The 26,949-nt window shown below is 41.6% G+C and overlaps 1 protein-coding gene across 1 annotated transcript in view; it reads right to left on the bottom strand.

The window, feature by feature from the left end:
• Positions 1-25,300, bottom strand: part of LOC101967153 (guanine nucleotide-binding protein subunit alpha-12) — a 95,222-nt gene extending 69,922 nt beyond the window's left edge. The window contains exon 1 of the mRNA XM_005340835.5: positions 24,957-25,300. Within this exon, the coding sequence (XP_005340892.2) occupies positions 24,957-25,259 (303 nt within the window). The 5' untranslated portion in view covers positions 25,260-25,300. The remainder of the gene's footprint in view (positions 1-24,956) is intronic.
• Between the last annotated feature and the right edge of the window lie 1,649 nt (positions 25,301-26,949).

Below are 26,949 nucleotides of genomic sequence, written 5' to 3'. Positions count from 1 at the left end.
CCGCCACCACCTGTCAATATGATCAGACGATGGAAGCCACTCCTATAGGCTCTACAGAATATTCTAAGTGAAAGATGCTAATCTATGACTTTCTGATGTATGTTCTGCTCATCCTAGGCTTAAGGGTTCTATGTTCATGCTTAAGTTACAGATGTTCTACAGAGATGTTGAGAAAGGCAGCTGTATCTTAAGAAGATACTCCCTCTTCTCAAAACAGTGGGGACACACTGCTTCCTGCAGCCTGGTGCCCCTCTTGATGCTCCACAGGAATGAGCCAAACAACTTACAGGGTGTGAGAAAATGGATGTCAGGCTCCAGCTGACAGTGGAAAAATTATACCCGTGAGTAGTCAGTTCCAGAGAGTAATGGATAGAGAACTGTTTTTATCATCTGCACATGAAACTCCCAAATTGTGTGAATGACTCTATATAAGGAAATTAGGCTTGCAACTCCCAACGCACTCACTGGGTGGCCTCCGGCAAAACAATTCACCCTGAGCAATTTTTTCAACGGACAGTGAACTCCTACAGGGATTCTTTGTCTTAGCTGTCTGCTCCACTGTCCCCTCCACCTTAGCAAGACAGCAAAGCACAATACCAGGTGAGCTCTCTCTTTCTCTTCCAAGTCTGCCAGCAAAGAGCTAGTTGCCAGGGAACCCAGGCTAGCCTAGACTCCTACTCATAGAACTCCACATTCATGTTACTAAAATGTGACAAATACTTTGTTTCAAGATAATCAATATTAAAACTGGTTTCCAAGTTCCCTCAGACTTTTTTCCTCTAAAAATATTCATTTATACATCCAATAAATATTTGAATGCCTATCCTGTGTGGGCACTGAGCCAGGTGCAAGGCCAGGTCCCTGCATGCTGCCAAGGACTGACATTCTGGGATGCATTGCCTAGAACCATGTAAAACACAACATGCGCGTAAACAGAGATGATTCAGATAAACACAGACATTTCTTGATAAAGCTTAAAAAGGTTAGTATGTATTTACTTGGTTTTCCCAATCTCTGTTTTATAACTTATTGCTTAGTTGTGGGAAGAACGCTTGCCTACCATGTGCAGGACCCTGGGTTCAATGCCTAGGAAAAAAAAGAAAAGGGGGTGCAACCTCCTAAAACCATTATACTTAAAGCTGCCATTCCTGAAGGCTACTCTTCCTTTGAACTGTTTCCTTGGTAGGTTTTCCTGTTTCTTTCACCTACCAGGTTTCACTGGGACAATTTCTTCAGAATTGAAAGATTTACCTGTTGGAATGACCATCTGTCCATTAACTGAGAGTGGGAATCTGGCCCATTCTGACCTCCCAAATCTAAGATACCTCTTAAGCAAGTCCCTTCCTCAAACCCTAACAAAGATCAAAGCCAGGCACTTGCAAAGGAATTGAACAAAACAAACATTCTCAAGCCCCCAATCCCAAGATAGTCTGCTAAAGCCACTCCTCAGAACACTAACTGAAAAGCTGCTCCATGAATTTGTCATCCGAGTTCCTCTGCCCACGCTGTGACCTCACATTTACTGGAATCCAATATGGTTTAAGAGATTAGAGATAAAACGTCTATCAAGAATTACGGTTACCAGCTACCACTATGGCCTTGAGAAAAGTAACTGTTCATACAATATTTGTAACAAAAAAGTCAGGGTTAAGACATGTACAACAGGCTTTGGGGGAAAGACTTTTTCCACACTTTTGGAACAGTACAGGCCTAGGTCCCAGGAGCTCGCCTCCCACTTCACACAATACACAAATAAGCCCAAGGGACCTGTTTTCTAACTGCAGAGACAAGAGGGAACTATTTATATTAAAAAGGCTACTTATCTAACTGAAGAACTGCTAGCAGTGAGGGCAAATGTTGTTCCGATATTACAACTTCTCTGAGCTCAAATAAGCCTCTTTTGGTGGTGTGGGGCGAGCACCTGGGGCAGGTGATAAGGAAAGAGAACAGGGAGAAGAAGAAACTAGACTCTTAAAGAGGCAGACATCATGCTTTGGTCTTTCAGCCATGCTAATAATAAACCTCCACAGATTTAGAAAAACAAAACTGTTTTGGAAGAGGCCAGGCATGACTCAAAAGAATTAGAACAATTCATTCAATAGGCACTTAGGGAGGATCTGTCATGAGCTGGAAAAGAGAAATCAAAACGCAATCCCAAACTGCAAAGGATCCTGCATTCTATTGAGCTAGACAGAATTAACAACAAAAAAGTACAAACTACAGATGATTACAATAAAATGCAACACAAATGACTGATCTTGATGAAATAAAGGACATGCAGTAAAATTACATCAGCAAAGTTGTTTTTTAAAGCTTTTTTCATTTGTTTGTTTGGTTGTTTTTTTGGCACTGGGAATTGAACCCAGGGGTGCTTAATCACTGAGTCACATCTCTAGCCCTTTTAAATATTTTATTTAGAGACAGGGTCTCGCTGAGGTGATTAGGGCCTTGCTAAAATGTCCAAGCTTGAACTTGCAATCCTCCTGCCTTAGCCTCCAGAGTTGCTGGGGGGCTACACCACCTTGCCTGACTTTAAAGTTATTTTCTATACATATAATGTGCATTCTGGAAGACAGAAGTAGGCCGAAATAAAAATAAATCTCCTTTAATTAGAGCAAATTATTATTCTGGTGAATGGCATGACACCCCACCCACCACCATTTACTTTTTTACACTAAAAATGTGTATCTTGAAAAACAATTCACTTCTTTTTAGTCAAAATATCACAGCCATGTTTCCAAGTCTCAAAACTATAGTTTTCAACACTGATACCTTCAAAACATTTCCAACTTAGACCACCTCTCCCGTCTCCATGCTCACACCCTGCTCTTTGGATCAGACCATAGCCTTCACTTGCTGACCCTGCACCACCTGACCTCCCTCCAGTGCCAGAAGCCAGAGTAATCCTCTGGGTGTCCGAGGCCGATCTATCACTCCTCTGCTGAGACCTTCCAAAGGAGCTATGTTCACCAGAGCTACAGCCTGGGGACCTGCAGCCCTCTGCCCTCATCCCACATCAGACACACTGGCTCCAAGGTCCCTCTGGTACCCAGCCTTGCACTGGGCAACACTTTTTTCTATGTGTGTGTCTCCAGACTCCTCTTCACTGCTCTGGTGTCACCATGGGGGGACATTCCTACCACCCTCAAGCTCTTACCCTTTGCCCAGGGTTCTTCTCACCTCCTAACATTTAATAACATTCATCTGTTGTGCTGATTGTCTGTTTCCAACACTAGGATGTAAGCTCTGTGAGGCAACAACTTTAATTTTCTTTTTCATTTTTTGGTATTGGGGATTGAACCCAGGGTCTCGAACATGTTAGGAAAATAATTCCACCACTGAGCCACATCCTCAGTCCTTTTTAAATTTTATTTTGAGACAGAGTCTTACTAAATTGCTGAGATTGCAGGTGTGTGCCTGCAATCTGGTCTGGTCAACAATTTGTTTTTTGCTTTTTTCCAGTGATGGAAAGAATGGATTTGTTTTTTGTTTGGATTTTATTTTTATTATTTATATTTGGATTTTATTTTTTATTTGTTTTTTATTTTTATTTAGTTAGGTTGCTGCAGATTTTTTAATATTGTTCATATCCTTGCTACCTGAAGTGTAGTGGAGCAGCATAAACATCACTGTGAACTTAAAGCAGTACAGAATCTCAGGCCCTATTGCAGTCCTGAAATGCTAGAATCTGCATTTTAGCAAGCTTACCAGGTGATTGAGCAGCACGTGCTGCAAATGTTTCAGTAATGCTATGAGACTAAGGTGAAGCAAGGCATCTAGGCCGTACACTGGGCAGACACAGATCCCTGGGTGGCCTCACCCTCAACCTGCTCTGTGCATCACACACGGCTTTGTGACCACTTGGATCATTGCATTGCTCGCTGAAGAGAGGTCATGCCAGTCTACCCTCTAAATCACTCTGGTGCTCAACAGGAAATAAACACACACTCAAATTAGTGAATTACAGGGGAGAAGGTAGAGGGGGCATAGAAGTAATATCAGAAGGAATCTGTCTCTCCCTCTGATCTCCTTCCAGGACTCCCCAGTGCTGCCTCACAGCCAGAAAGCAGGAAGCTTACTGTTCTCATCTGTATGGGCAGTCCCCAGGCCCCGGGAAGGCAGACCCAAGCAACCCACCCCATGCTTGCCCCTGCAGTGTGCCAGGAAGCTCGTCACCCTCTATGGGGTGTGTTTTCATTTGACTTGATGACATTAAGAAGCCAAGTAATGGAGAAAGAGTAAAGTAAGGAAGAAGGCACTGGAGGGGAGGGGCCAGCCTAGCAAGGAGTGTGCACACTTGTGCCCAAGGGTAATAGAACAACTGTGGTCATTTCTGGCTTAGAAATTACCTGATCTGATAGGAAATCAAGGCCTGCTGTCATTTCTTAAGGAAGAAAGCAGACTTAAAAAGAATGCCTGAGAAGTCTTATGGGGACAGCAGTCACGCACAGGACACCCAAGGAAGTACACAGAGGAGAAACATCAGCAAGGGTGCCTGTGGAGATGCAGGCACACAGCAATCGAGACAGTCAGAAGGATGAATCTTGGACAGACTTTCATTCCAATTATATACTCGCAACATTTTTCCTCTTCTTCTTCCTTATCATCATTATCATAATAATAATGTAACTCCCTAAAATCACTGGATATTTTCAATTCCTTGGTGCCCAAAATTGCCATTAGGTCTATATACATCTTTATGATATATAAAATATAATGAGTCTTCACATAGGTTTGATTAAACAGCAAGGAGTTAAACTCAAGAAGTCAAAAAGAGTCAATCTTTGACAGAACAAACCAATAGGCTTATGAAAAGTTTTCAACACTATTAAGGAAATGCAAATCAAAACCACAATGGCTATTAAACACATACACACACACACACACACAAAAAAAAACAGGCAACAGCAAGTGTTGGCAAGCATGTGAAGAAACTAGAATTCATGTTCATTGCTGAAGCAAGTGTTAAATGGTGTAGCTGCTTTGGAAAACAACTTGGCAGCCCCTCAAAAAAACATAAGAGCTACTGTATGCTCCAGTGATTCCACTCCTAGGCATGTGTATAGTTTGGATCTTAAATGTCTCCCAAAAGCCATGTGTTAGAGGCTTGGTCCCCAGCCTCTGGCCCTACTGAGAGGTGGTAGGTTAGGAGGTTGGGGCTAGTGGGAGATCTTCATGTCATAGCCAGTGTGCCCTTGAAAGGGACTGTGGAATCCAGGTCCCTTCCTCTTTCTCTCTTTTTTTCTCCTGACCACGAGGGGAGCAGTTTTGCTCTACCACATGCTCCCCACCATGATGGGCTACCTTACTGGTAGACTATAAGCAATGTGGCCAACTCATCATGGACTGAAACCTCCCAAACAAGCCAAAATAAACCATTTCTCTTTAGAAGATGATTTATCTTGGGTATTTGTTATAGTAATGAAAAACTGCCTAACAGAATATATCCAATGAAATGAAAACAAAACATATATCACACAAAATACATCTCACATATGAAAGTTCACAGCAGCATTATTCACAATAGTCAAAAAGTGGAAATGAGGGCTGGGTTGTGGATCAGTGGTAGAGTGCTTGCCTAGCATGTGTGAGGCCCTGGATTCGATTCTCAGCACTGTATATAAATAAATAAAATAGAGGTCCACTGAAAACTAAAAGAATATTTTTTAAAAAGTAGAAATGACCCAAATGTCCATTAACTGATAAATGGATAAGCAAACTATAGTATACTTGTACAATGGAATATTATTCAGTCATAAAAGGAATGAAGTAATGAAGTACATGTGAATGCTGAACACACTATGCTCGAGAGGACAGAAAGATAAGCCAGAGAGACTGGAAGAAAACCTCTGCAACATATATCATGTATCTAAAATATAAAAAGAACTCTCAAAATTCAATGATAAAAAAAAATAATGGACAGGGCTGGGGTTGTGGCTCAGCGGTAGAGCGCTTGCCTAGCTCATGTGAGACCCTGGGTTCGATACTCAGCACTACATAAAAAAAAAATAATAATAAGTGAAATAAAGGTATTGTGTCCAACTACAACTAAAAAATAAATATTTTTTTAAAAAATAATGGACAAAAGATTTGAACAGACACCTTACCAAAGACATACATATGGCAAATAAACCTATGGAAAGATGTTCAACACCATGCATCACTAGGGCCCTGCAAAGTAAAACAACCACCGCAAGATACCACTACATACCTACTAGAATGGCTAAAACCCCCAATACTGACAATGCCAAATGCTGGTGAGAGCACAGAGCAACAAGAACGCTCATCCATTGCTGCTGGAAAAGCAAAATTTGGTGGTTTCTTACAAAACTAAACATACTCTTACCATGTGATTCAGCAGTAATGCTTCAAACAAGATGAAAACATGACTATTCTAAAACTTGCACACAGGTGTTTAGGGAGCTTTATTCACAACTGCCCAAATTTAGAAGCCACCAAAATGTTCTTCAGCAGGTAAAAGAAACAACAAACTGTGGTACAGCCACAAAGGTGTATGATTCTACAATAAAAAGAGATAAACTATCAAGCCATGAAAACTCACAGAGCAACCTTAAATATAAATTGCTAAGTGAAAGAAGACAATCTGAAAAGGCTGTATGTTGTCTGCTTACAACTATATGTTACTCTAGAAAGGTACAACTATGGAGAAAGCAAAGGATCAGAGATTGCTAAACTGGGGATGCACCTGCTTAGCATGAGTGAGGCCCTGGGTTCAATCCCCAGTACCCTCCTCCCCAAAAAAATCCTAAAAAAGACCAGTGGTTGCCAAGAGTTGGAGGGAGGGAGGGACGGACAGGTAGCACACAGGGGATTTTTAGGGCAGTGAAACTTTTCTGTATGACCTGTAATGGTGGATACATTTGTCAAAACTCACAGAACTATACAACAGTATGAACCATAACGTAAACTAGGGACTTTCATTAATGAAAATATGTCAATGTTCATTTACTGATGGTACTGAATGTACCACACTGCTGTAAGATGTTCCTAACAGGGGAATCTTGGGATAGGGAGGGACAGGGGAAATGTTACCAAGAATTAAGACAAGTTTCCAATTAAAAAAAAAAATGCTGAAGATGCTGTGGTCTGTTTGGCAAATATTTACGCATTCTGAAAATATTCAAGATTACAAAAATTCTAAAGTAAGATTAAAACCAGAAATTAAGTTACAACACCTACAATTCAAAATGAAAATTTCCGGGTAACTGCAGAGGAATTAACGTGGAGAGAAAAGGCTTTAATCACTAGTGGATAGTTAAATTATATTCCTAGGGATTCATACTACAAAATTGCTATGATCAATGCAGTTTCTAAAATAATGTTTACTGTAGAAAAAACATTTTAAAAAACAACATGTCTATAATTGTATCCTAGAAATAAGCACTTTTTTCTAGGTCTGGTTACATATATTGTTACAACAGAATCATAGTATTTGAAATGTTTTGTACTGTGTGTGTGTGCATCTATGAGAGCAAATGAGTGTAAGCGTGCGTTCCTGTGCTTCCAGGTTTTGCACTTGGTTCCACAAAAGACTCAGCCTGGCTCCTTCACCTGTAGCAACTATCACACATGCAGAGTTCCCACATCTACTCCTAGTGCAGGAAACACTGTAGCAACTTCTAGAAACACCAGCACCATTGACACAGTACTCTCATGTTTTAAGAAGACAGCCTAGGTGGCTCAGTCCACTGTCACCAACTTTCCGACATGAGTCACATGTTACAAAGGGCCGTTGTCCCTGTTTTCTCATCTGAAACCTGATCCTTGCCTTGCCACTTACTGTGAACAGGGAACTGTGAGACAGGGGGGTGGACAACTGTGCAGCTGAGCACCAAAAAGTGTCCAAGGAGGCAGCTGAGAGAAGGGCCAGAGTTGCTCCCAAACCTGTGGCAGGTGCCTGGACTGCGTCTCCCACTCCCATTATGTGTGGGCACTGGTGAGACACCAGAAGAAAACTATTCCTGCTCTTGGGACCTTAGTTTAAGAGGTGGCCTAAGAGATAAACTTCCCTCTGCCCAAACAGGCCCTTCTTTAGCGGGAATACCCACACTGCACTGCAGTGCAGGACAAAGGCCACAGCAGTGCCAGCAGAGATGGGCTCAGAGGACAAAAGGCCATCTGTAGCCCCTGGCCCAGACCCAGGACGCCGCCCGAGGCAGTGTACACTCAGAAAGAAGAGAGGAGAACTGGCAAAGCCGCCCTTATTCCCCTCTGTAGGGACGGACTGCAGAGCACCAAGCCTTCTCTGGATACTGATCTGGGATCTGTTTCACAGGCAAGCATCCAAAGGAGTCCGGTGTCCTGCGACTCCTGGCTCTACAACTGTGGGGACACCAATGCTGAGTGGGATTGGGGCACAATCCCACACACCATTAATTTACTTTTCTGTGGTAGCTTATCTTCCTTCCTGTTTTTAACACATATGAGATCTATAATGGTGTTATCTGGATTTTTAATTTATCTCATTAACTGTGCAAATCTCCTTTTTATCTCAGCTATTCTTGATCATATCCTGAAGCTTTTGTTTCATAGAATCTATATGCTTGGTAATGTTGCATGATATCAAGCACTTTTGAGCAATGCTTCTATCTCACAGTTTGGCTTTTTTTCAGATTTGGTTTTGTATTTGCCTTTTCATGTTGTTCCCCAACACCACTACTAATTTGGCTACAGTACTTCAGAGCTACCATTTCATTTCTTTAAAACTTTCTCAAGCTTAGTTCTCCAAGCACTGAGAACCTTTCTCAGCAGTTCTCCAGGTCAATCTCCCTGATACCATTTCTACCTATTTTCTTCTCAGGTCAGAACTGGAATGTGACAGACAGAGGTTGCTTTCAAAGCATGTTTGAGGAGGTGAACAACAGCTGAAATCTGGTCTGGGCTCAGTGAAGTTCTATTTGGTGACCTAGACCTCAAGCTCACTCCCTAGCCCCTTAGCCTGGCTCCAGCCCAGGGCTCTGGAGATGGTGCAGTTTCAGCCTGACATGGTCCTTTACTTCTGAGGTCCCCTTCTAACTTTTCCCTGGGCTTATATTCCAGATCCTGGGTCCACTTCTCCCCAGATCAGAGGGTGTTGGAGAGAATGTTCGGGAAGTCCGAGGTCAAGAGGTACCACCGCACTAGAATCGTCTCTCTCCATCCTTGGCTGTAGTGTGCATCCATCCTCACATGAGTCTCCTTTCTACTCCAGCTGGCGGGGGGGGGGGGGGGGGGGCAGGGGATCAAAACAGGTGTCAGATAGATGGAGATCAAAACGCTGGCTTTCTGACTACAGAGCTTGGTTTCAGATGTGCAGCCAAGTAGGGCTTGCTCACTAGCACTGCTGGCAACACAGGCTGGGGGCCCTGAGGCTGGTGAGGAAGAAAAGCTATGGCACACTCCCGGGGGCAGGGTGGCTTTGAAGAGGGTGCTGAGCCCTGCCTGCTCACGTTCTCCTCCTGAACACACTAGACTACCAAGTTGCTCCTCCTTCCCTGAGCACAGGGGCAGAGGGATGGTGAGAGAAGGCAGGAGAATCCAGGCAGCTGAAATTCCTGTCCAGGACACAGGAGGCCAGGAAGATAAAGAATCTTACCCCAATCAGCGGAGGGCCCCTGCCTACCCTGGCGGGGTTACTCCCAGGGTCAAATGCAGTAACAGGCAAGGTACTCTCAAAACGCACTCTCCCTACATGGGGCGGTTTCCCCTCCCACTGGCCAGCTGCCTTCCCTGAAGTCTCAGAAGTGTCTGTCTGCACATGGACACTTAGTAGGCAGTGGGTGACTTGGCTTCCCTGGGTTATTTCCTTTAATGACACATCTGCTCTAACTAGTATGTTCTGGTGGTCCTGGTTTGTTTGTTTAAAAATAGTTTCACTGCTTTATAGTCATACCAAACACGTACTGATAAGAAGGTAAATGACCAGATTTCTATTTCTCAATTTCAACTTGCTAATCTCCTGGAAGTTTCTCGTCTTGTTCTACATTACTCTGCAAGGTTAATGCTTTTTGACTTATGTCTTTCTCATCAAGTCATCAGAACCCTGGGAAAAAACGTTTCCTTTCCCCATCCTCAAACTAAAATTATGGAACTTCATTGTCTTGAAGGAAAAACACCTAAGTGGCCACAAAAATATAAACAGTTACTAGTCACCTTGTGTGTGCTAAGAATTGTAGGTAAAAACTGATTATGAGGGTGGGTGTGGTGGCACATGCCCACAATCCCAGCAATTTGGGAGGTAGAGGCAGGAGGATTGCAAGCTTGATACCAGTTTGGACAATTTATCAAGGATTTGCCTCAGAATAAAAAATAAAGAGTTGGGGATGTAGCTCAGTGGTAGGGAACCCCTAGGATCAATCCCCATAGCAATAATAAATTAATTAGTTTTAAAATGGAGTACATAGATTTTTTAAAATCCTATTAATGGGGAGGCTGAAGTATAGCTCAGTTGTAGAGTACTTGCCTAGTATGCATGAGACCCTGGGTTCCATTTCTAGGACCTCTAAAAAACTAAAAAAAGAAATAAATTCTGCTAATAAGTATTATAGAAATTGCAAAAATAATGTCTGCAGCGGCTAGTCCCTCTAAGTTAGTCAGCAGCTAGTCAGAAGTTAAGGTGAGGCTTTAAATAACAACTCCCTTTCCTTCCTTGGTTAATGTCAAGTCTTTGGCTTGGAATACTGTGTATCTTGTCTACAAAGATGAACAATATTTTCCCCTGAAAATTAATGCAACTGTGTCACTTGGAGCTTTGTCAGTGACTGTGGAGGCATGCGCACTTTGACCAACACCCAGCACTGAGCTGTCCTGTAGAGATTCCTCAGCAGTCTGAACCTGGGACTGGCCCTGGATGCTGCTAGCATAGCCAGGAGAATCTAATCACACATCCAATAGGCACATTTACAGCCAGGCAAGGGCTCCCTGTCCTCCCAGTGGTATAACCAGTGATGCTTCACCCCCCCCCCCCCCACATTGCCTTCCTCTGTTGAGCTTCTGGTCCCAAAGGAGCTGTCTGGGAGAGGAAGCTCCAGGAGAGGAAGAAGTGTCTCTTCCACTCAGGCTGCACACATACAGAGCTCTGAGTGATAGGGAAGATCTTCCTCCACATCCACCTGGCCCTTCCTGATCACATCAGGAACCCATCTGTCTGTTCCAAACAGAAACTGGAGGGCTTGGTACAGCCACAGTGCACAGTCATGGGAATACTTCCTCAGGATAATGACAACAAAATCCAAATTATATGCACATGAGTGTCTCCTCAGCTTCTGGTTCTGCTCAACTCAGTTCCCACAGTCATTTGATTACCTACTGCCTAGAGCACTGGCTCACTTCAGTGATACTAAGGTTAGTGGTCTGATGCAACAGGGCTGAAGCTTTAGACCAGATAGTAAAATAGATGCCAAAATCTAGACAAGGATGCTATTCAGTGGGCATCAGCAAAGGTCGGGGACTAATTCCCCTGGACTCCATAACAACCCATGTGCTGCTCTCTGTCTACATCTTCCTGCTCACAAACCCTCCCAGGAGTAAGGACTGTCCCTTTACTGCCATATGAATGCTGCATATCTGAAGTTCAAGTTACAAACCAGCTGATTCATGAAATCAACACAGAGGCAAGGGCACTTCCAACAGACAAACTATGCAGAGGGCAAGTTATGCCTTCTATTCTCAAAACCAATGTCCCTGGGCATACCTGAACATTCAATCCTGAAGTAGACACAACCGGTTCTTTTCTTTTGTGGTGCTGGGGATAAAACCCAGGCCTCACCCATACTAAGCACATGCTTTAGTACTAAGTCACATCCCCCTACCCCAGTTCCAACAACAACAACAACAACAAAAAGAGAGATGTCTCGCTGTGTTGCCCAGGCTGGTCTTGAACTTGTGGGCTTCATGGATCCTCCTGTCTCTGCTCCTGAGTAGCTGGGTTTACAAGTGCCTTATCACACCTGGCTCTTCAAGACAAATATCTTAACTGGCAAAAGAAACATACAGAAAAACTATTGCAAGGGTCAGAAACTTTACACTCTGCTTTCCCTTAATGGACAGTTGACACTATGTAGCTTTGTCCAGCCATTTGATACAAGAGGAAAGAAGACTCAAATTCATTGTTTGAATACAAATAAATAATAATAGCTACAGAATAAATTGAACCAGCCTGTCTCTTAAGCAAAGTACCAGGTCTATTACACTTTATAAGTTTCTTGGATTTGAAGATAACCCTATAATTACATCTCTAGATAAGCCTCAAGTTTAAATCTTCAGCTACATTTTAAAAAATGATACCATCCATGGACCCACTCTCAACTATGTAACAACAAAATGATTATGAGCTGTCAACAGAACCTTGTTCAGCATCTAGCAGCTATGTTCCAAATCTCACCCTACAGGTGTTCTAAAGGCCAAAAACTGCTCCCTGACATGATTGGTTACAATGTAAACTTGGAAGCTAGAGGGCATTTAGAGCTCTGAATTTCAACAATGGCCAGAGGGGTGTGTCTGTATTTCTCTCAACTGATGGAAAAAGATGCTTTTGGTTTCGGGCATTACTTAAAAACCAACCATGTGTTTCCCAGTGTAAAAGTAAATTTGCTTACTTAAATGAAATTTTCCAACAAGGCAATAAAAACTCAACTGTGCTCCAGACCCCAGAAACAGCTTTGTGCTTCTGCTCTCACGCAAACCCACTGCAGCATTGAGTCCCAAGCAGTACTTTGTGAGCCCAAGACATGCAGAATCTTGCAGGCAAGAGTTGCAAAGTGCTTAAAAACACAAATTAGCAGCTGGGTATGGTGGCTCACACCTATAAGCCCAGCAGCCTTGGAGGCTGAGGCAGGGGGATCACAAGTTCAAAGCCAGCTTCAGCAACTCTCAGTGAGACCCTGATTATAAAATTAAAAGAAAGGGCTGAGAATGTGGCTCAGTGGTTAAGAGCCCCTGGGTTCACTCCTGGTACAAACAAACAAAACAAAACCCAACAACAAAATACAAAAACCAAAAACCAAAAAATGCAAATCAGCAACATTGGCGTCTTCAAAGTCTTAAACACAAAAACAACAAAATTCTAAAAAAAAAAAAACCAAAAAAAAAAAACCCAAAAAGTAAAAGAAAAAGAAACTTCCAAAAAGTTAGCTTAATAGCTTAATCTTAACTATTCTACAATAAAAGTTCTTAATAGTAGTTCCTAGACCACTTGTAGGCCCACTCTTAGAACTTAGGGCATTCAGAAAACCCCTTGGAATGATGTGTATATACATGAATTTTCCAGGGATCAAACCCACAGCTTTTAGCTAGAATGTGATGAATACAGGGTATGTCACAATCTACCACAATCTGACCAGTTGCTTTGACTAGGAAATTTCATCTAGCTCTTGTGCTGAGTCTCCTTTTAATATTTTTCCCTGTTAGAGTTTTCTTCATTGATATCTGAGTGTGGTGGTGTACTTCTGTAATCCCAACAACTCAGGAGGTTGAGGCAGGTGGATCAAGTTTGAGGCCAGCCTGAGCAACTTAGTGAGACCTTGTTCCAAATTAGATAAAAAGGACTAGAGGTATAGCTTAGTGGTAAAACACCCCTGGGTTCAAGCACCAGCACCCCAAATAAATAAATAAATAAATAAATAAATAAATAAATAAATAAATAAAAAACAATCACAAAACCAATTTCACTGGTAGACTTCTATAGCACTGAGATGGTCCCATTTGTGAATCCTACTATACCTGTTGAAATCTTGTAGAGCCTTCCAAAGCCAGCTCAAATCACACCTCCTGGACAAGGCCTTTCAGCTTCCTCAGCCAGTGTTAATCTTCCCTGTTCTCCCACCAACTCACTACTTCCATAGAGGTGCTTCCAGGGCGTACATTCACAGTCTATGTTAAGTATATTTGTGCAACTGTCTCTCCAGTTTAACAGATGAGGGTTGAGAACAGGCACTTTTCATTGACTACCCCTTCTGCCACTAGCGCCTAACACAAGGCCTTGCATATTTGTTGAATGTAATTTTTTCATTTCATTGTCAACAGTATCAAAAATTCAGTTGTCAATTCTTTTGTTTCAGAGACCACCCATTCTAGTAATCAAATCTTCAAGAAGTTTCTAAAATCAACAATACACACACACACACACACACACACACACATACATAAGGTGGAACTATGTTGGAGTGGTTAGAAGAGATACCAATGCAATTATGGGCATGGTATTATGTATATTCAACAAAAAACCTTCAAACAACTTATTTTCTTCTAACTGGATATGAAATTCAGTCTTAAAAATGTTCTTGAGCCAGGTGCAGTGGTATACACCTATAATCCCAGCTACGCAGAAGACTGAGGCAGGAGGATCACAAGTTTGAGGCCTCCTTGGCAACTTAATGAAACTCTATCTCCAAATAAAATAAAAAAGGGTAGGGATGTGGCTCAGAGGTAGAGCACTTGCCTCACATGTATGAAGCCTTGGGTTCAATACCCTGCACTGCAGAAGAAAAAAGAAAAAAGAAAAACCCAAAACCCTCTTGTAATGCATGATATCACACACAAGAGGCTATGGAACTACTATAAATCAAATCCAAGCTGAGTCTGAGCTTGTGCCAAGTAGAGGTATTAATTTGGAGCAAACTCCAAATATCAAACACACGAACTTTAAGGAAAGCCCACTAAGGAAATGAGAGAGTTTCATCCTTAAGATTATAAAAGAATGAACCAGTCTTACTGGAACTATTTATAGCAAGTCAAAGCAACTAGCAGATTCACATAATTAACTGCAGAGGATGGTTGGAGGTAATGAAGTTAAAGAAATCACATATTCAAATTCAGGCACACCTGTGATCAAGAACACCACATCTAGAATCAAAGAACAAGGGGGATAAGACTGCCATACCATCAAGATGGAGTATCTCCACCCCTAAAAAATCTTGGATATAACATGGCAGGTTATGGGGCGTGACAGCACATGCCTGTAATCCCAGCTACTTGGAAGGCTAAGGTAGAAGGACTGCAAGTTCGAGACCAGCCTCAGCAACTTAGCAAGATCCTGTCTCAAAATTTAAAATAAAATAAAATGGCTAGGCAGAGCACCTGGTTCAATCCCCAGTACTGCAAAACACAGTATCAAGAAAACACAATAAGCAAATGTAGGAAAGAAGGTAGGCTGCCTTGGAACCTCTGGACTTGAAGGACATGCTGGTGAGTCCCCTGGGTATCCTGTTACCTCCTACCCACACAAGTCAGGTGTTGCAGAGGGCAGCTGGAAGAGACAGGAGGCAGAGGAAAAAAGAGCCCCAAGATGAGCCAGTTCCTGGCAAAGGCACCTAGGGAGAGGTGGGATTACAGCAGGAGACCCTTTGGCAATGCCTACTGTTATGGTTTGGATATGAGGTATCCCCCACAGCTCACATGTGAGACAACGCAAGAAGGTTCAGAGGAAAAATGATTGGGCTGTGAGTCTTAACCAATCAGTGAATTAATCCCCTCATAGGGATTAGCTGAGTGGAAACTGAAGTGGTAAGGTGTGGCTGGAGGAGAGGGGACTTGGGGGTGTGGCTTTGAAGCACATATTTGCATCTGGCAACTAGTGACTGACCTCTCTGCTTCCTGATCATCATGTCACGGCCTTCCCTCTGCCACACTCTTGAGGAATGGAACCTGCTGTCTGTGGACTGAGACCTCTGAAACCGTGAGCCCCCAAATAAATGTTTCCTCCTCTGCAATTGTGCTGGTCGGGTCTTTTAGTCACAGCAGTGAAAAAGCTGTCTAAAATACCCCCCCTGCTCCAGCCAAACACCAACAAAAGCCCCACATTATCCACCCATTGAGGTTTCAGCAAAGTTGTGAGGGGAGGGAAGCTGGTTTTCCCTCATCTGCCTGCCCTGAGGAAACAGCTGGTACTCCCAAGTGGCCCAGCAGGCAGTTCTGGCAGGCCAGACAGGAATCCGACTCCCCCCTCTGCCTGAAGAGCACGGGTGTCCAAATCCCCTACAGGAATAGTGTCAGCAGGGCCCTGGGGGCCTAAACCTTGGCCTCAAACAGGACCCTAACCCAATGACTAGGAGGTGGCAGGAGGCTGATGCTACAACCCTACTCAAGAAGGTAACAGTCTTGGTGACCTGGAGGTCAATAACCAAAGAGCAAAGAGCTCAGCCATCAGTTCCAGGAGAAGAGAAAACCAGTGGGACTGAGAAAGTATTTGAAGAAAAAATACCTGAAAACTCCCCTGTATTTGGCAAAACACATAAAGGCACAGATTCAGTAAATTGTATAATCCCCAAATAGAATAATCTGAAAGAAACCTATGCTAAGATGAATCATAATCAAACTTCTGAAAACTAAAGATGATGGAAAAATCTTAAAAGCAACCAGAGAACAAAAAAAGCATTAATTTATAGAGGGACACCAACTCAAATGACAACATCTTCTCATCTGAAACTGGGAAGGCACATTCTTCAACTACTAAAAGAACTGAGAGCTTGAAATCTACAGCTGGCAAAAAAAAATGTCCCTTAGGAATGAAGGGAGGGACTGGGGTTGTGGCTCAGTGGTAGAGAGCTTGCCTAGCACATTCGAGGCCCTGAGTTCAATCCTCAGCACCATATATAAATAAATAAAATAAAGGGAAATATATATATATATATATATATATATATATATATATATATATGGATGAAGGGGAAATAAAGAGGTTTCTTTTTTTAATTTTTTTAATTATTAGTTGTTCAAAACATTAAAAAGCTCTTGCCATATCATATTTCATACATTTGATTCAAGCAGATTATGAACTCCCATTTTTACCCTAGATACATATTGCAGATTCACATTGGTTCCACATCCACTTTTTTACATACTGCCATACTAGTGTCTGTTGTATTCTGCTGCCCTTCCTATCCTCTACTATCCCCCCTCCCCTCCCAGAAGTTTCTTGGATGAAAGAAAGCCTGGAGAATCTATTGCAAGCAGACAGCCAGCTGCAGTTTTTTTAAACAGAAAGGGAATGAGAACAGAAGGCTGTGAACTCCAGAAAGGAGAGAGGACCATCAGAAGTCTAAGAAGAGGTGCAGAAATAAAAGGTAAGAAGAGGACATTAGTAATATTCCACTTTTATATTTATATTTAAAATATTTATATTTATACTTAAAATATTTATATTTGAAAAGTGGAGAGGGTAAACTAAATGGAAACTTAATGTGGTAAAACACCCTTGTCAGGAGACTTGGGTAAGTTACCTATGTATATTGTAAGTCTAGAACTACCACCAAGAAATTGATTCAAAATGCAATACTAAAAAAATCAATCAAGATGGAGTCCTAAAACATGTTCAGATAGCCCATAAAAAAGTAAGAACAAAACAGAACAACAACAACAACAACAACAAAAAACCCAAAAGAAGAGAATTTCATTGGATTAGATAAAGGGGAATGAAGGGAAGGGAGAGAGAATGGGAATAGAAGGACAATAGAACGATTGGACATAACTTTCCTATTCATATATGAGTACACAACCAGTATAACTCCACATCATGTACAATCACAAAATGGGAGATTATACTCCATGTACGCATGGATATTTTTTAATATCTTTTTTTAAAGTTGTAGACGGACATAATACATTCTATTGTCAATAGAATAAAAATTTATACAAATAAAAAAATTTCAAAAACCCAAAAGGATTCTCCAAAAAATTTCAAAAATCCAAATTATTGGGGCTGGGGTTGTTGGTCAGTGGTACTGCACTTGCCTAGTATGTGTGAGACACTGGGTTTGAGCCTTAGCACCACATAAAGATAAATAAATAAAGCTATTATATCCATCTACAACTTAAAAAAAAAGATATTAAAAAATCCAAATTATTCCCTAACACATTAATAATAATTATTATTATTAATAACCTTAATTTAAATGCAAATAATCTAAATATTCAAATTAATTAAAATTGGAAGATTGGACTAAAAAAATCCACACAAAAGTCACTTCAAAACAATATGGGTAGGTTAAAAGAATGGAAAAACCAGACACCCTGAAAGCATTAATAAAAACAGAAGTGGAGGAGCTCAGAGGTAGAGCACTTGCCCAGCATGCATGGGGCACTGCGTTTAATCCTCAGCACCACATAAAAATAAAATAAAGGTATGTGTCCACCTACAATTTAAAAATAAATATTAAAAAAAATAGAAGTGGGTATGTAAAGATAACTGATAAAGACACTTTTAGCACAAAAAAATTACTATAGATGATTTCCTGACTTACTATGTTTCAGCTTTTTTGACTTTATTATGGTGCAATAGCCATCCACATTCCATAGAAACCTACTTCAATATCTTAATATTGATCTTCTCTGGTCTAGTAGGATGCAGTAAGATACGTGTGATACTGGGCAGCAGCTCCAGCTTAGCCTCACATGTCCTCAGGATTAAAAACTGAACACAACAGTGTACTGTGTTGCCAAGCTAGGATGTTCAGTAGGTTAGGTGTGTATTAAATGTATTTTGACTTATAACAGTTTCAATTTACAAAGAGTTGCAAATTGACAGAATGAGTAATCACATTGTAACTTAAGGGACAACTGTAAAGACAAGAGAGGACATTACATAATGGCAAAGGCTCAATCTATCAGGTAGATAATAATCCCAATTGTTTAGGTACCACATAAAACTGACAGAATTAAAGAAGAAATTGGGAGCTTTCATATCCAACCCTCAGCAAGTGATAGAACTACTGAACAAAATTTCAACAGAGTCAACAGCCGTGTTAACCAGAAGCATCAACTGACAATATGTAGAACACTCCAACAAATAACAGAATACATATTTTTTTCCCAAATGCCTATGGAATATTCACCAACATAGGACCACAAAACAAATGAAAGATAGACCATATTCTGGGTCATAGAAGTAACCTCGACAAATTTCAAAGAACTGAAATTATACAATGTGTGTTCTCTAAACATACTAGAGTCAAACTAGAAATTAGTAATAGAAAGATAATAGAAAAATCTCCAAACATTTGTAAACTACAGCACACTTATAAATAAATAATCCATGAGTCAAAGAAGACATCTTGAAAGAAATAAAATACCCATGAAACTGAATAAAAATGAAAGTAGAACATTCAAATTTTGTGGACACAGCTATAGCTGTGCTGAGAGGGGAAATTGCAACACTTAAAATGTTTATATTAAAAATGAGAAAAGATCTCAATAAGTAATCTAAGTCTCAAACTCAAGAAAATAGGGGTGGGGAGAACAAAATAAATCTAAGGTAAATGGACAAAAGAAGCAAAAAACAGAAATAAATGAAATTGGAAACAAGGAAATGAAGTGGGGTGGAATCAATGGAATCAAAAGCTGGTTCTTTTTGGTTGGGGACAAAAAAAATCAATAGAATGGTAAGCTTCTATGAAGACTGACAAAAATACAGAAAGCAAAAATCATCAACATCAGATCAGAAAGAGAAGATAATCAGTACTTTAATCACTCTTATTCAACATAATACTGGAAGTTCTAGCCTTTGCTGTAAGACAAGAAAAAGAAATAAAATTCATACCAATTGGGGAAGAAGAAGTAAAACTCCCTACTTGTAGCTAACAAACTAACATGATGGTCTACGTAGACGGTTCAAAGAATCCACAGGAAAGCTCTTCTGATGTAATTTTCAGCAAGGTCATGGGATGCAAGACCAAGATATAAAAAACAATCACATTGTTTTCATTAACAATGAGCATGTGGAAATTGAAAGTAAGAGGACAATCTCATTTACAATTGCTTTAAAGAAATATTTAAATACTTAGGTGTAAAATTAATAAATCATGTACAGAATATATATGCTGCAATGTGAAAAAGGCTGATAAAAGAAATCAAAGACTTAAATGAATGCATACATGTTTAGGGATTGGAAGACTTAATTTAGCAAAGCTATCAATTTTCTCTCATTTGATTCATATTAATATAATTGCTGTTAGCATCCCAACAAAGTTTTAAAAAACAGATACAGACAAAGCTGATTTCTAAAATTTATCAAAAAAAAAAAAATTTATCACAGGCCCTGAAATAACTAAAGTGATCTTGAAAAAGACAAAATAGGAGAAATCACCATATCTGATATTAAAATTCAATTATGTTAATAATCAACATAATGTGATAGTAGCACAAGGATGAACATACAGATCAATGGAACAGAAAAGAAAACTCAGAAACAGATCTACATAAATATGCCCACCTGGTTTTTGACAAATGCATGAAACTATTCAATAGAAGGATGTCCTTTTCAACAAATGGTACCTAAGCACCCGAATATTCACAGGCAGAAAAAAATGAACTTTGGACTAAATCTCATACCTTACACAAAAATTAACTCAATGTAGATCACACACTAAAAATGTAAAATGTGAAACTACAAAACTTTTAGAAAAAAGTAAGGAAAAAATCTTTGAGATCCAGAGCTATGCAGAATTCTCAGACTTGATGTCAAAAGCATGATCTATAAAAGAAAAATATTGGTAAACTAGACCTCATTGAAAGCAAAAATTTTGCTCTACAAAGGTGCCTGTTAAAAAAATAAAATGCCAGCCCACAGACTGCAAGAAAATATGTATAATTCATCATCTATAACAAAGGTCTAGTATTTAGAATATATAAAGAATTCCCTAATTGCATGGAAATGAAGGGAGATCCTCATTGCTATACAAAATTACATATAAGAGGTTGTGAGGGGACTGGGAAAATAAACAAGGAGAGTAATGAATTACAATAGATGGGGTAGAGAGAGAAGAAGGGAGGGGAGGGGAGGGGGGATAGTAGGGGATAGGAAAGGTAGCAGAATACAACAATTACTAATTGGGCATTATGTAAAATTGTGGATGTATAACCGACGTGATTCTGCAATCTGCATTTGGGGTAAAATTGGGAGTTCATAACCCACTTCAATCTAATGTATGAAATATGATATGTCAAGAGCTTTGTAATGTTGTGAACAACCAATAAAAAAAATAAAGAAATAAAAAAATTAAAATTAAATAAATAAAAAAGGAACGAAAAAAAAAAAAAGAATTCCCTAAACTCAACAATAAAAAAACAAACAACCTAATAAGAAAATGGACAAAAACAGGGAAACACTTTCCCAAAGAAAATAAATGAATGGCAAATAAGCACATGAAAAAATGTTCATCATCATTAACCATTAGAGAAATGCAAATTAAAACTATAAGAATCTGGAGGCTAAAGCAAGAGAATCATGAGTTCAAAAGCCAGCCTCAGCAACAGTGAGGTGCTAAGCAACTCAGTGAGACCCTGTCTCTAAATAAAAATACAAAATAGGGATTATGCTCAGCCATAGAAAGCTTGCCTAGCACATGCAGGGCCCTGGGTTCGATCCTCAGCACCACATAAAAATAAATGAATGGAATAAAGGTATTGTATCCAACTACAACTAAAAAAAATATATATATATATTTAAAAAAATACAAAATAGGGCTGGGAATGTGGCTCAGAGGTTGAATGCTCCTCAGTTTAATCCCTGGTACCAAAACAAAACAAAAAGGCCCCCCAAACTACAAGAAGATGTCATTATACACCTATCAAAATAACTGAAATAAAAAACAATGACACCAAATGCTGGCAAAGATGCAGAGAAACTGGCTTTCTTATACATTGATAATGGCAATGTAAAATAGCACATCATTTGGGAAATAAACTGGCAGTTTCTTATGAAACTAAATGTGCAACTACCACATGAGCCAGTAATTGTATGCATGAGCATTTATCCCAGATATATGAAAAATTATGTAGATATAAATGTATGTACATGAATGTTTAAAGGAGATTTATTTGTAATAGAAACTGGAAACAACCCAAACATCCTTCAATAGGAGAAGAGTTAAATGGAGGACTCAGCAATAAAACGGCAAGATGGGCTGGGGTTGTAGCTCAGTGGTAGAGTGTTCACCTAGCATGTGTGAGGCACTGGGTTTGATCCTCAGCACCACATTAAACAAAATGAAATAAAGATACTGTGTCCACCTACAACTAAAAAATAAATATTAAACAAAGGCAAGAACTATAGATACACACAACTACTTGCACTGAATCTCCAAGGAATTATGCTAAGAGATAAGAGCTGATTTTAAAAGATCACATTCTGTAAGATTCCATTCATACAACATTCTTCCACTGACAAAATTATAGAATTGAAGAATATATCAGTCACTGATAGGGTCTGGGAGGGGAGCATAAAAAAAAGAGATTGCAAAAGGGCAACTAGAGAGCCTTTTAGTGATGGTCTGGGTCCTGCCTGTATCATTGCCAATATTCTGGTTGTAGTGTTGTAGTACAGTTTTACAACATATTACCATTGAGCAAAAGTGGGTAGAGGGTATATGGGATCTCTGTGTTATTGTTACAACTGAACAGGACTCTGATTATTGCAAAATTAAAAGTTTGATTAAAAAAGACCAGGTTTGGTTTCCAGCTCTGCCATCTGCTAATTAGATAGCTGAAACCTTGAGATTTTAAAACTCTATCTTCAATTTCCTTATTGGCTAAATGGGACAATACCATTTGAAAGTGTTATGAAAATTAAATGCCATACAGAAAGGGTCTGGCACATTATGCATAGCACAGATTGCTTTAAAAATAGCCTCTATATAAATATTTTTCTGAACAGTATCATTCAAATGTCCACAATTGAAGCTACTACAAAGCCATTTACTTAAAAAGTCTCTTTCTGAAGTTATTTTGGCCAAATAAAAATGGGAATGGGGGAGAGGAAACGTTTTTTGTTGTTTCAAATTAAAAGATTAATTTCTAACTAGAATTTAAAATCCTCACAATGGATAAAATGAATTTAATATAGAACTACAATTAGTCAAAAACAAATCGGGGCCAGGCACGGTGGCACACACCTATAATTCCAGTGGCTTGGGAAAGTGAGGCAAGAGGATTGCGAGTTCAGCAAAAATGAGGCATTAAGTAATTCAGTGAGACCCTGTCTCTAAATAAAAGACAAAATAGGGCTGGGGATGTGGCTCAGTGGTTGAGTGCCCCTGAATTCAATCTCCAGTATTACCACCTCCCCCACCCAAAAAAAAAAAAAAAACAAATTGGGAAAGAAAATTTAATATTATTTAACAAATCTTATTTCTCTTGATAAGGAAGCCAGTAAAAGTTAACATTCATATGCATTGGGAAAAGGTTAAGACTGAGTTTTCTAAAATATGCTTCGGGTACCAAGTTGGATTTGAGCCCTCTGTTTCTGAATATTTTTCCTGCATCCCGAACTGAAAGAAACCAGGAGACAGTGAACCAGCCAAATTTGCCTGTTCCGAGGTCTAGGAAAGCAGCAAAAATTAAACTAGCCTTTTGAAGAGAAGTTAAGAGAGCAGGTTCTGAGAGATACTCAAGTGCACTTTACCCCAGAAGATGAGGAGATTTTTGAAGCACACAATTGATCTCTAATGAGCTGCACTGGGCACCTCCTCTTTAAAGTTCATCAAGTGTTTGGCCAGAGCCCTGACTGGAGGGGCTTTTGAAAGAGGTGAAAAGGAAAGGGATGTTTTATCATTCAGATTATTTTCTTCCCATCACAATCCCAAATGACCTATTTGTGTTGAAATGAGATATTTTAGTAACAAAAATGTAAAGTGGGAATACCGGCCTGGAATTCTGGGGCTCAGGATCCTGGCACCATGGCCAGAGGGGAGCTTCCAGGGTGAAGTGAAAGAGATGTCCCAGATTCGATTCTCCTGCCCTTTGCTAAATGTAAACTCCCTCAGGTACCATAAAATTGAGTCTCCAGGCAGGTTTTCTGGTAGATAAATGTCTCTCCATGTCTGCTTGGAGACAACTGTTCCTCAGACCTGTAACTTGGCTTCTCCAAAATGGACTTGGGAAAAGTTGAAGAGTGGGGCATGAAAAGTGTATAGATAAGAAACTCAAAAAGGAAATGACCCAATCTAGGTGCAGGACTGACTCTCTCCTCTCCCCTTCTCATCAGTTTTCTCCAGATTTCCTTTCTCTGGGGCCTTTTACACGAGCTCACAGTAGTGAGACACTGGAAAGTGGACAGTCAACTCTACTGTTCCTTCCACAAACACAGCAAAGATATAAAGGGAGCAAGACACAATGTAAGGATTTTATTTGTATCCTGGTCAAACAAATAAAACTTATAAAGCAACAATGGAAGAAATCTGGACACTGACTGGATATTTGGCAACATTAAGGAGTTACTTACTACTTTTACTAATAACCTTTTTCATTAATGGTAATGTGTTTTTTTTTTTTTTTTTAAACAAGGCCTTTATCTTGAGCGATCTTATGTTTTCTAAGGCCACTGTACAACGTCTGGAATTTGCTTGGAGATCATGGGGGCATAGGTGAACTGGGCTGGCCTGGACATGATCGCTGTTGAAACTGAGAGGTGTACATTACAGTTCTTTCTACTATCTTCGCTACTTTTGTATATGCTTGAAATTTTCCTACTATAAAGTTAAAACTTAAGATTGGTGACTGGTTCTCCTCCAGACTTCACTGCTCTTCGGGGCTTGCTGCTGGCTGGGCAGGGCAAATTCAGCTCCCTTACCCAGCGCAGCTGCAGGGGAAACCCTGGACTCCATCCTGCCAGGGTGCGTCCAGGGGGGCTTTCTCCATCACCAAGCACCCCTCCTCCCCCAAGACGCCAGAAGTTGGCCAGCTTCTACTCTTAACGTCCCCAAGCACCGGAGAAGGGGCAAAGCCACCAGGCCGACGGGGACTAGGGGGCGTGCAGGAGAGCCCCAGGTGACCCAGGCTAGTGGCCCCCTCGACTCCGCGCAGGGGTACCTGGTCGCGGGAGCAGTGGACAACGCTGCGAGCCAGGCGGCGCCGCAGAGCGGGGGACAAAGCGCGCGGCCGTGGCCCCAGCTTGCGCGCGCCTGGCCGCCGCTACCAGCGCCCACCTGGACACAGGTGTGCGGGCGGGGCAGGGCGGGCCCGCTCACCTTGAGGATGTTGTCGAAGATGGTGTCGCGGAACTCCAGCAGAGCCTTCTGGTCGAATTCGCGGCCGTGAATGATGCGCATCTGCTTGAGGAAGGTGGACTTGCCGCTCTCGCCGGCGCCCAGCAGCAGGATCTTGACCAGGCGCCGCACCGCGCGCCGCTCGCGGGCCAGCAGCGCGTCGATGTCGCGGCTGCGCCTCCGGGCCTCGCGCTCCGCATCGCGCGCCGCGCCCGCCCTGCGCTCGCGGGCCCCGGCCTCGGCCGGCAGCAGGCAGCGGCTGAGGGTGCGCACCACCCCGGACATGGCCCCTCAGGCCGCGGCCGCGCCCCGCCGGGGCCCGCGCGCCATGGACGCCCGCGGCGCGCGCAGGCCGGGCCAGGCGCCGCCCGCCGCTCCCCAGGCCGCTCCGCCGCCGCCGCCGCCGCCCGAGGCCCGCACTCGCCCGGCCGCCGCTCAGCCCGGCTGCGGGGCGGGGCGGCCGCGACGGGCGGGCGGTGCCGCGCGAGGCCCGCAGATTGGGCCGGTGGCTGTCCGTCCGGCTGAACGGGCCCTCCGATTGGCCTGGCTCGCGCCGGGAGGGCGGGCGCCCCTGTCGCCCTCGGGGCGGGGCCGGCACCGAAGAAGGCGGGATCTTTGGGGTGGAGGCGCTTCTCATTGGACTCGCGAGCGAGGTTCTTTCTTTCAGAATGAAAGGGAGGCGGGGTCGTTGGGGAGGTGGAGCGACCGTCCTCCATGGCCAATTATAATTGCTCTGAGGACACGTCAGTCATAGCGAATGGGCTTGGTATTGGGAGTTTCGCGGAATGGGGCGTGACCAGAAGTGCCAGGTGTACAGAAAGAGTCTCCCTTGGTTCCCAGGTTGGGTCAGCCCCCGAGACGAGGATCTTAGCGGAGCGAACGGGGACGTGGCCCGAAAACTGGAAAATACCGACAGGAGGTCCAGCTACTCTTGCTATATTTAGGGAGAAATCTGTTTCTAAACCACCTTTTCCCCAGAAACACTGGAAAGAGGCCATAAATTTCAAGCAAATTCACCTTTGAGAGTTGCACGGGACTCTTGGCGACTTTCGAAAAGCTGGCTAATCATCATAATCACCTGAAATTCCCCTGGAAAGTCTTTAGATAGCAAAGTGATCGAGAGAGGGCGACCTGGCTTTGCTGAGCCTGTGAGTTAAAACCTATACTCAACCAAGTTACTGGTTATACTGGTTGCGTTACCTTTTAAGGGACCTTTTGTGTGCGTGTGTGTTTTGTTCTTAGCAAGTACCTCCAGTAGTTGTAAAAATATAAACTGAGAAAATGAACTTGCAAAACAGTACAGTGCCTACCCCCAAATAAGTGCTTGAGGAATGTCAGCTGATCTTATTAGATTCCTTATGCTCACCAGATCTACTGAATCTGCTGGAAGGAGCCCAGGTATCCAAGTGATTGGTTAGATTTGGGAACAGTCTTAAAGATTATCTTGTCACCGACTTGCCTTTCCACCCCGTACAGGTGAATACAATGAAGGGGAGCAGGAAAACCAAATAACCCATGATCACACAGGGCAGCTGGAACTCTGTTCTTTTAGAACATCTGTCTGCTTCTAATCAGAGAGGGATATGATCAATAGAGAAAAAAAAATGATTAGTGAATGTGATTCCATTATATTCTATGAATAATTTTTGCATAATCCTTTTTTGCATCAAGAAACTTATACATTCATTAGGAAGCCAGACTGTTCAAATTACTGGGCAAAGCAGAGTCTAAAGGCATCCCTATTTTCTGCCATGGAGCCATGGATATTCAAGATTTAATCGAGATTTAAACTCTCTGAGGACCTTAAATGGCCGTGATTTATAGCATTTGTCACTTGCTACAAATGCTATAAATCATAGCATGAATTTCTATTCCTTTTGAGTCAACATTATTCAGTAAAACAATATGGATAAAATGCATATTATCTTTGAAAAACAATTAAAAGGAAATCTTGTTTCTTTGTGAAAATCATCTC

This window comes from Ictidomys tridecemlineatus, chromosome 10 (genome assembly GCF_052094955.1).
Source record: "Ictidomys tridecemlineatus isolate mIctTri1 chromosome 10, mIctTri1.hap1, whole genome shotgun sequence".
NCBI lineage: Eukaryota > Metazoa > Chordata > Mammalia > Rodentia > Sciuridae > Ictidomys > Ictidomys tridecemlineatus.
The sequence above is the reverse complement of the archived record's forward strand: the minus strand, read 5'-3'. Positions and strand labels throughout refer to the sequence as shown.